The 10,297-nt window shown below is 53.0% G+C and overlaps 1 protein-coding gene across 2 annotated transcripts in view; it reads left to right on the forward strand.

The window, feature by feature from the left end:
• Positions 1-9,823, forward strand: part of EPAS1 (endothelial PAS domain protein 1) — an 85,380-nt gene extending 75,557 nt beyond the window's left edge. The window contains exons 8-16 of one of the 2 annotated variants that reach the window (XM_043603307.1): positions 781-928; positions 1,587-1,801; positions 2,924-3,114; positions 3,636-3,746; positions 4,687-5,180; positions 6,065-6,191; positions 6,403-6,526; positions 6,850-7,011; positions 7,557-9,823. In XM_043603307.1, the coding sequence (XP_043459242.1) occupies positions 781-928; positions 1,587-1,801; positions 2,924-3,114; positions 3,636-3,746; positions 4,687-5,180; positions 6,065-6,191; positions 6,403-6,526; positions 6,850-7,011; positions 7,557-7,708 (1,724 nt within the window). In that variant the 3' untranslated portion in view covers positions 7,709-9,823. Of the gene's footprint in view, positions 1-780; positions 929-1,586; positions 1,802-2,923; positions 3,115-3,635; positions 3,747-4,686; positions 5,181-6,055; positions 6,192-6,402; positions 6,527-6,849; positions 7,012-7,556 lie in introns of both variants that reach the window. The other variant, XM_043603306.1, reaches the window with a different exon arrangement.
• Positions 9,824-10,297: the final 474 nt, after the last annotated feature.

A 10,297-nucleotide genomic window follows, 5' to 3' on the forward strand; every position in this document is an offset into this window, starting at 1 on the left:
ACCACGCTGCCTTCCTCCACCACACAGGGCTGGTGAATGGGGAGGTGGCCCATGAGCGTACCCAGAGAACGGGGGGCAATTCTCCGCGTTTACAGAGAATCTGGGTCTTCTCCGTGGGGTCCCTCACAATGTTACCTGCAGACCTGGGGAAGAGGTGGCTTTTCCTATACAGCATTTGTCCAGGATATTCAGTCAACACTTCTGCACCTGATAAGCCAGACAGGCAGATGCCGTGCCCAGTACAAATAGCTGTGGTATACGGGTAGTTAAGAATGATTATTATCATTACTATTATTTTTATCAGTACCTCATTTTGCAGATAAGGAAACCAAATCTAAGGGGGATTGTTCTTTTCCCAAAGTCCCCATGAAGCAAGATTTTCTAATGCTTACACTGTGCCTCTTCCAGTTCTCTGTGATTTGAGTTCTGAGCTAGGATTCTGAAGAATGAATTCCCAAGGAATGAAAATGTATATGTCCAGGTTGGAAAACTACCAGAAATTCTAACATTAGACTTTAATTTAAGGAGATTTATTGATTCCTTTTTACTGGGAGCAGATGAAGAATTCCGGAGTAGGGAATGTGAGACGCCTTCCCAGGGCTTTCATACAGTAAACAAATGCTACATGAGCATTTAGAACAATCTGGAGGAGGAAAGAAGCCATAAGCAGGTCCTTGCTGCCTTAGGGGCCAGTCTTGTCTGTTTCCCCGCAGACTGCTTTCCCTGTGAGGTCTCGCTTTCCAACCTCCCTGACCTCAGGCTCCGTTTCTCTTCCCCCAGTGTGCACCAAAGGTCAGGTGGTGAGCGGCCAGTACCGGATGCTTGCAAAGCATGGGGGTTACGTGTGGCTGGAGACCCAGGGGACGGTCATCTACAACCCTCGCAACCTGCAGCCCCAGTGCATCATGTGTGTGAACTATGTCCTGAGGTAAGCCTAAGAGGGCCACGGTGCTCCCTGAACTGAGGGCAGCAATCCCGGGGAACCCAGACCTGCCAGAACCTGGGCACTACTTCCGAAAGCTCTTTGCAGTGCTGATCCTTATGACCCACAGGATTTCTATGGCTATCTCAGGAATTATAGGACACCTGGCATTTCCCCTTCACAGTGTTTTTTTTTCCCTGCATCTTTCTCCCTGCTTGTCCTCTGTGTCATGCCTCTGACCCACGTGGGGAGGCAGAAAGCATAGTTGTCACTTAATATTTTCTAAATGGGGGACAAGGAAAGAGGATTGCTCGTTCTTTCCGGGAGATGTAACACCTTCACTCCATAGTGTCTGGGAAGAGAGTTGGAGGCGGTCACACTGCTAGGTAGAAAAACAAAAGCCCTCAAACCTATGTACACAGTGCAGCCCACACACAATAATAAAAAGCATCCAAGATGCATTCATACTCAGAGGGCACTCTTCAGGATTGCTGCCACCATGACTCCAGACGTCATTGTGTGGTTCCTTACAAAGCACTGGCATGGGGGCCGAACCCATGTTTTTGGCTGAAAGGCTTGGCTACCTGGTATTCCACGGGTCCGGGTGTGTAAAAGGATTTTGCTGGAAAACCCGGAAGGTCTGACACACCTCTCGTCCCATCAGCGAGATTGAGAAGAACGACGTGGTGTTCTCCATGGACCAGACGGAATCCCTGTTCAAGCCGCACCTGACAGCCATGAACAGCATCTTTGACAGCAGCAGTGAGGTGGCTGTGTCTGAGCAGAGTGACTACCTGTTCACCAAGCTGAAGGAGGAGCCGGAGGAGCTGGCCCAGCTGGCCCCCACTGCGGGGGATGCCATCATTGCCCTGGATTTCGGTGGGTGATTCTTAGCTCAAAGGGGCCTGCTGAGCCTCTCTGGGTGAGGCAGTTCTGACTGTAGCAGGCTTCCCTGGCTTCAGCTTTTTCTTAACCCCTGTGTCTTGTGAATGTGGCCAGACTGTGCTGAGCCCCAAAACACAACGCATGCTCCTGCCACTAATACAGTCCTGCTTCTGACCTTGCACAGTGCCGAGTGGGGCGGGGTTATGGGGGACTCTCTCCTGAGATGTCGATTGATTTTCTGGTCCAGGCAGCAGAGAGTCTGAGACGAGGGAGGGGGCAGCAGGAGAGATGCCCTGAGGCCACTGGCACATTTTCATAGAGGATAAATCTCCACCTGGGCCTTGAAGGACAGATTGACTGTTTAGGTAGAGGGCCAGGCTGAAATAGTGTCAGAAATAATTCCAGAAATGTGGATGGAGAAACGATTCTGGCCCAGCATGAAGCCCTCATATGCACTGTTTCTTACAAATGTATGCCAGTCCAGTGGAGATGCATGTCCTATGGCCCCAGGCAAAATTTTCAGCCCTGGTCCCCCTCCCGTGCTGGAGGCACCCCGAGTGTGCACCCGGGGAGCCCCATGCTCCCAGATCGTGACCCCCATCTTCCTCCCCGAGCCTTGCACAGCTGCCCAAGGGCGAGCAGCACCTCCGCATGCTCATCCTACAACTGTCTTGGCCCCTTCAGCAGTGCTCTGGAAGGCCATGTGAGGATTGCAACCTCAGAAACCATAAAGGGCAGCAGCCCCAGGACAAGAGGTCTTGCAGCTTCCTTATTTTGTGGCAGAACTGAGGCAAATTGTCCACTTGTCCTTTTGCAACCTCCTCCTCCTCAACATTCCCAATCGCCTGTCAAGGAAGTGGGTGCTAGGATCTGAAATGAGGTCTCTGAAAATGAGATGCTCCCGGAAGGTGTTTGCTTCAAAGGGAGCCTGTTCATTGACTCACAGACCCAGTAATGGCCTCTTGGTCACAGCCAGACCTCGGAGCATAGAGGGCTGAGCCCCCAGGTACACCTTCAGAGCCTCCTCGGACGCTCTGTGCTTCCTTTGGGTTTTCTCTGCCCAGGGGTGGGCCAAGTGCTTATGGGGGTTAAGCAGCCAGGCCCTTGTCTCCACAGGGAGCCAGAACTTTGAGAAGTCCTCAGCCTACAGCAGTGCCCTTCTGCCCCCGAGCCAGCCGTGGTCCAGAGAGCTGAGGAGCCACAGCACCCAGAGTGAGGCCGGGAGCCTGCCTGCCTTCACCATGCGCCAAGCGGCTGCCTCCGGGAGCACCACCCCAAGTGCCACCAGCAGCAGCAGCTGCTCCACGGTGAGCACCCCGTCTTGGGGTGAGGACACTGAAAGGGTGGGCTGCTCTTTCTGGCTGCTGCAGGATGGCTGAGTAGACCGCCCAGACAAGAATACTGCCCGCATGCCCCTCAGGCTATCCCAGAGTCCCCTAGGGCAGTGGTAACCCTTACCTGCCGGCTGTTCCAGCAGTTTGCCATTAATATCTGTCTGCACCCCCCCCCCCCATCTATGTGATAAGATCCTTGAAGATGGGAGCTGAGTTACACACAGCTTGGAGCCCATGACTCATTCCCTGTTCAGGGCAGTAACCATCCTGCTCGAGGCAGACAGCTCGAGGCAGACAGTTTCTGGAGCATTCCCCTCCCCACCACTGGCCCCTGGCCATAGCCTTCTTGTAAGGACTGTTCCCTCTACACATGCTTGTTCCACGGATTGGCGTTGACTCTGTGGGTCCAGAAATAGATTTCTCCTTTCACCTTGGACTTCTGGGAAGACCAGTGTCCTACTCTTGACTTGGTCACCCTCCTTCCTGGCCCCCAGCCCAGCAGCCCCGGAGACTATTACACATCTCTGAATGACGATCTGAAGATTGAAGTGATCGAGAAGCTCTTCACCATAGATACAGAGGCAAAGGACCAGGGCAGCACCCAGGTAGGTGGACCGTGAAGGCTCACGCCCATTCTTGCAGCCTCGTTCCTTTTGGCGGAGACCAGTGGGAACACTTGGCCAAGGCCCTGGTCTTAACTGGGAAATGGGGCCGGTGGGTAGCCCCTTCTCCCCCCTCTGCCCTCGGCTTTGCATGCCAAATCCAGCTATTGCATTCTTTAAAGAGGCCCTATGTTCAAAGAGCATCTCCAGATTTGTGAGATGTTTAGAAGCAATAAGGAGCAATTACTCTCCTCACACACACCTTTACCTTAGGATTCTGTAAGAACAATTTTTCACTTACGCACAACTTTTTAGGAATGCACTTGTTACAGAAGGGCCACTGTTCTCAAAACGTTATAAAAACGAGGAGGTGGGTGGATATTTCACAAAGTCCAAGAAGAATTATTAATCCCCCTTTGTCTCAGTCCCAGTTATAAAACAAATCCCACCTGGCTGCTCAGCTGGTCTCTTTGCCCTGCCTCGCACAAGCTCCCCGCAATTCTGTAAAACGTCCTTTGTGCTGGGGCATATAAAGCTGTTTCTGGCTCTCCAGGAGCCCCTGTGTATACTCTGGCCCCAGGGGTAGTCACCACAGGCAGAGAAGTCTTACTGGGGCCACAGGAGAGAAGGGGGGGGGCAGGTTTGGACAGGTAGACTGGAGAGGAGGGTGTTTCGGGTTGGGTGAGGCAGTGACAGCAGTGTGGGGCAGTCTGGGGCACAGGCTGAAGAAGGGTGGACCCCTGGAAAGGCTAGCATCACGTGCGGGGAGACGCGTACATGGGGTAGACAAACCTGGGTTTCCTTTTGGTGGGCAACGGCCGGAGGTGCTGAAGCAAGGGAGGGATGCCGGGGGGGGCAGGGCTGTGAGGGGCAGACGGCGGCTGGACCAGTGTTCTCAGGAGGCACCAGCCTCACCCCTCCTCTGCCGCTGCCCTGCCCCCAGACGGACTTCAGTGAGCTGGACTTGGAGACCCTGGCCCCCTACATCCCCATGGACGGGGAAGACTTCCAGCTCAGTCCCATCTGCCCCGAGGAGAGGCTTCTGCAGGAGAAGCCCCAGTCGACCCCCCAGCACTGCTTCAGCACCATGACGAACATCTTCCAGCCGCTGGCGCCTGGGGCCTCCCACAGCCCTTTCCTCCTGGACAAGTATCAGCAGCAGCTGGGAAGCAAGAAGATAGAGCCTGAGCACCGGCCCCTGTCCTCCATCTTCTTTGATGGCGGCAGTAAAGTGTCCCTGCCCCCGTGCTGTGGCCAAGCCGGCACCCCTCTCTCCTCCCTGGGAGGCAGGTCCAGCAGCACACAGTGGCCCCCTGATCCGCCATTACATTTTGGGCCCACGAAGTGGCCTGTTGTGGATCAGCACGCGGAGTCCTTGGGGCCATCACCGTTGGGGGCCCCCGTCAACTCGCCCCATCTCTCCGTCTTCAAGAAAAAGTAAGTGGCAGAGACCCTTGGCTGCAGCAGCAGACTCCTACTGTAATCTCTGGGGCCCCAGAAAGGCTCCCTGCCTCCTCCCCTTCTCCCCCACCACAGCCTTCTCTGTACTCAGAGTTTGGATGCGTTGAGGGAATCACCCCAAGGTATGTGAGGCCTCAAGCAGGACACATTTCTATCAGGGCTAGAGACCAAGAGGGGACTGAGGCCTAGAGAAGGAAGAGAAGGGGGGTGTTGAGGGCCTTGAGCCCCACCGTCTCTCTCTTCAGACCAGGGTTCATCGGCTGAGCCACAGAATGCAAAGAATGATTTGAGTGACTATTTTCTTAGTTCTCTCCTAGAACCCTGATTGAGAAAAGCAAAAAGATGCCCTTGATTCGCCCTGCCTTTTGGCTTCCCAAGCTCCTAGTGCAGGAACGTCTTAGGGCTCCTTTAAATCTCCCCAGTAAGCCTCATGCCAACCAGCAGGGTGCTCACTGGGCAGAGTCACATGGTTGGGATGTGACTTCTAGCTCCCAGGACCTACTGGTTATGCTTCCCTGGGGCACTTGCCCATCACTGGTCCTCAGTGGGGAATGGTTCCGGGCAGTGGTACAGGGGAGAGACAGGGCAGGAGCCAGAGGTCTTAAAGACAGATGGAATGAGGTCAGGCCTAAAGGCTGTCTGGGTACAGCTAGGCCAGCAGGCAAATGTGGAGGGAGGTACAGGTGATCTGAGCCATCGGTATCTCAAGCCCCCTGCCCCTCCTCTGGGACTCTGCCCTTTGGGTCTTAGAGCCAGCACGGTCAACTATTGGTTCTGGGAGGACCCCTGGAGCAGTGGGAAGGCCCTGGGGGGTATGGGGCTCCCCACTTCTTCACAGCTCACTCTCTCGGGCTTGGCAGGTCTGCAAAAGGCTTTGGGCCCCAGGGCCCGGATGTGATGAGCCCGGCCATGGTAGCCCTGTCCAACAAGCTGAAGCTGAAGCGACAGCGAGAATATGAGGAGCAGGCCTTCCAGGACCTGAGCGGGGTGAGCCATCTGCCTGGTGTGGCCTAGGGACGCTGGCTGGGGGTGGAAACAGCCCGAGAACAGAGGTCTGGCCCGGGCAGAAACTCTTCACGATGGCTGTGAGGGTTCAGAGAGCCTATGATGGGCAGCAGAGAGGGATACAGCCTTGCAGAGAGAGCAGCCCACCCCCGACTCAGTTTGAGGAACAGGTCTCTGGCCTTCTCCTCTCTAGATCCAGGGGGACCCATCAGGCAGCAGCACTTCACATCAGATGTGGAAAAGGATGAAGAGCCTCAGGGGCAGCATGAACTGCCCTTTGGTGCCCGACAAGTTGCTGAGCGCAAGCACCCCCAGTGGTAAGCAGCAGGCCCGGGCCTCCTGGGGTGCTGGGGGGACAGTGTTTGCAGGGGCCCACCCGGGATCCCCCACCGTCTCATCGCCTGCACCTCTGAGCCATGGTAGAACAGGGTGGTGTCCTCTGCCCTGCCTTCCACACACCCAGCACCCCCTTTCCACTCTGGCTCAGCCGATACAGTCAGAAAGCTCTGGGTTCTGCTGCCCCAGGAGCTGGCTCTAGTTCTGAGCACCTTTTGTGAAGGAAGGGGGATGCTGGGGGCTGCACGGCCTCTCCCTTCCCTCGGCCTGGCACTGCCCTCACTCGCCGGCATTGGTCTTTCAGATGAGTTCACCCAACTTCCCATGAGGGGTGCGGGACAGCCTCTGAGACATCTGCCGCCGTCTGCCATGAGCCCCAGGGAGAACACCAAGAGTGGGTTCCCCCCACAGTGCTACACCCCCCAGTACCAGGACTACAGCCTGCCGTCAGCTCCCAAGGTGTCAGGTGAGTGCGTTCAAAGTGGACCCACCATGCTAGGGTCTGACGGGGGACAGAGAGCGCCAGGAGCTGGATCTCACAAGGCCACAGAGCTCAGCAGGGCACGAGAATGAGACTGACGCCCTGGAAGGCAGCGACCTTTCCAGATTTTTTACTACAGCAGGGGCTGGGTGCCATGTGCCCACAGGGCTCTAGAAGGGACATCCAGGGCCCTTTGGACCTACGAGTCCCCAAACCCATGTCTTTTGCTCAGGGTTTCATGTTGCCATACTGCCTACTGCTCACTCCCATAGCAGGAGTGCCGCTCTGCCTTCAGGCAGGAACTGAGCGGAGGACGTGCCCAGAGAGCTCTGCGGGGGCCACCCTCCTGGACCTTGTTCTCTGGGTTAGGCACCTGATGCCCGTCTTCCTCCCTGGGCTGCCTGAGTGTGCTGCCATTTGCAAAACATAGATACCATCACGAAAAGGGTACTGTTTGGGGGAAACACTCTTATGGAAGAGACCCTTTTGGCACATTTGGTACCATGTTTTTAAAACTCTCATTCTTTCAGGCATGGCGAGTCGGCTGCTTGGGCCCTCCTTTGAGCCCTACCTGCTGCCCGAATTGACCAGATATGACTGTGAGGTGAATGTTCCTGTGCCAGGAAGCTCCACGCTCCTGCAAGGAGGGGACCTCCTCAGAGCCCTGGACCAGGCCACCTGAGCCAGGGCCCTCCACTGGGCAGGCCCCCCGCCCCCCCTGCCCGCGCCGCCCCACCAGCTTCACTCTCTACGTCTATTTTTGCAACTAGGTATTTCTAACACCAACACACTTTTTACAAGATGTACCTACCTGGTGAACTCGCCCACGTCCCCACGTGGTGGCCTTTTTCTAAAGATGCTCACTTTAGTGTATTTTTAAGATGCACAGTTGTTTTACCTGCTGTGTTTTATTCTGTCAATGAAACGTTCTTAAATTTTGTAAGATTTTTCTTCCCCCGACTTTGATTACTTCTAATTTATATTATTCATGGGTCCCTCTGTCTCGCTCTCTCACACACACGATATCCATACTAACGAGTTTTGTGTACATTTGTTCTCTTGTAGGGAAAGCTTTGGCTTCATTTAACTAAAAAGGTCTTGTTGTTGTTGTTGCCAAAGAGAAACAAAATAATTTTGCTTTCCAAGCTTGATTTTCATGGCCTCTTCCCTCTCAAAGCCCTTCCTTCTTTTTTAAAACTAATCACCATATAATAAATTTCCATCTTTTCTTCTTTTCTTAAGCTGACTCTCGGCTCTAATTTTGACACAACTGTTGGGGAAAAGGAAAATGCAAAGGGTGGGCTCCAGCATATGGGGTTAACTGTGAAGGTTGTGTAGTGTGGCTTTTCCCCCAGTGTGGTTTTTCTCCCGCATTCAGTGGATTTGTTTGGTAATTATTATTCAAAAATATAAGAGTTCTTTAAAAAGAAAAGTTATATCTGGGTTAAGTGTTTATCATATATATGGGTACTTTGTAATATCTAAAAACTTGGAAATGGAATCCTGCTCACGAAATCACTTTAAGATCTTTTTGAAGCTGTCCATTTTCTCTCCCCTGGTGTTGCTGACACTGCAGATTGTACAGAACTCCCACGGGCCTGTACCAGCACTGCTCAAGGCCTCTTGCTGGTGGCTTTTTGCTTCGGGGATATGCCCTGGGCATGACAGACAATCCAAGACGTGGAATCATAAAGTGTGGGAGCACTGTGAGCTGTCTTCTCGTGTTCTATATGTATTATGTATGTATGTATGTATGTATATTATTGCTGCCAAGAGGGTCTGATGGCATGTCATGGGGTGGGGGTGAGGGTGGGGCAAATCTAAGGGAGGGGAAGTGCTTTAATTTTTCTTCAGATTTTGTTGCCAGCCCTTCAAGTGCACTGAGCTATGGGACCCAAAAGGTCTTTCACATGGCACATTTGGATATTTCCAGAATTACCACGAGACGGTTTTGGTGGGAGTTCATGAAAGACAGGATTCAGAAATGGGGGTCGTGATCCAGCCATGGTGCTCCCAGCTTACCAGCCGGGAGCACATGTTGCTGGCCTGAGAGAGGATATGGGAAGGGGGCACAGCTGGTCCTGACCGGCCACACACCCCTTCCTCAGCCTGCCGTTAGGTGGCCCAGCAAGGAACAGCAGGCAGACTTCCTGGGTGGCCCCTAGCCTCAGGCCTTCCCCAAGTTCTGTCTGTCACCTGAAGTGACTTATTTAGGTAGGAAGCACTGAAAATCAAGTGTTCTCAGAGCACTTTGTAACTCACTGGGTAAGAAGGACGATACCTTTTTGGTTTTTAAATACCAATCACATGGAGCTTTTCTGTCCTGGATACAACAAGGAAGTTTCTAGAAACACACACAAAGCACAGCAGGTGAAGAATTTGGTAAAGCTGGAGGGATATATTGCCAAAAACACAACAAAAAAATAAACAATTTCAAAAGAAATCTCTAAGAAGAATGACCCGGTCGCTGCATTGACCAAATCACACTTTAGCACCACCGCTTTGCCCCACGCACGGCGGCAGAACTTGAAGGGTTACTGATGTGTAAACGCTGGTGTTTGGTGTTTGATTTCCTGTGTGTGTTGCCTCAGCATTAAGGGCATTTTTACCCTTGCAGTTTTACTAAAACACTCTGAAAAATATTCCAAGCTTCATAGTAACCTTACCTGTCAACGTAACGAGTTCATGAACATTGTATTGTCAAACTCCTACTGACAACATTATTACTATAGGGGAGCTTAACTTTATAAAGAAATGTATTTTGACACTGATATCTTATTAAAGTGTTCTGATCCTACCACTGCCGGTGACTCTTGTTCCGTGGGGACTTATCATGGGCTACACCGACGTAAAGCAAAGAATCTGTTAAACGGTTTACAGACCACGAACCTTGGTGCTGATCTCTGTGAGGCAACGGAGGCCAGCCGACAGGAAGAACAGAGCAACATTAACACTTAGGAACGGCTCAAGACCGGGCACCATGTTGCATTGTCCATATTTCCCACATATTTTTCTGTCTGCCTCTGGGCCCTTTCTCATATCCTAGGGGGTCCCCAAGGACAGAAGTCACGGCCCTGCTTTCAGAAGACTATGTGAAGCAGCGTGACAGCTGCGCGAAGGGTCAGGAAGGACCTCCATTTGGAGGTGGCAGGGCTCCAGCGGGACCTTCCCAGGTAGGATGGGAAGGGCAAAGACCGCCTCAGACCGAGACCATATGTGATGCATTCTCGAGTTCAAATTTTACTTTTCTAAATCACGACCTGCTTATGAA

Source organism: Prionailurus bengalensis, chromosome A3 (genome assembly GCF_016509475.1).
Source record: "Prionailurus bengalensis isolate Pbe53 chromosome A3, Fcat_Pben_1.1_paternal_pri, whole genome shotgun sequence".
Taxonomy (NCBI): Eukaryota; Metazoa; Chordata; class Mammalia; order Carnivora; family Felidae; genus Prionailurus; species Prionailurus bengalensis.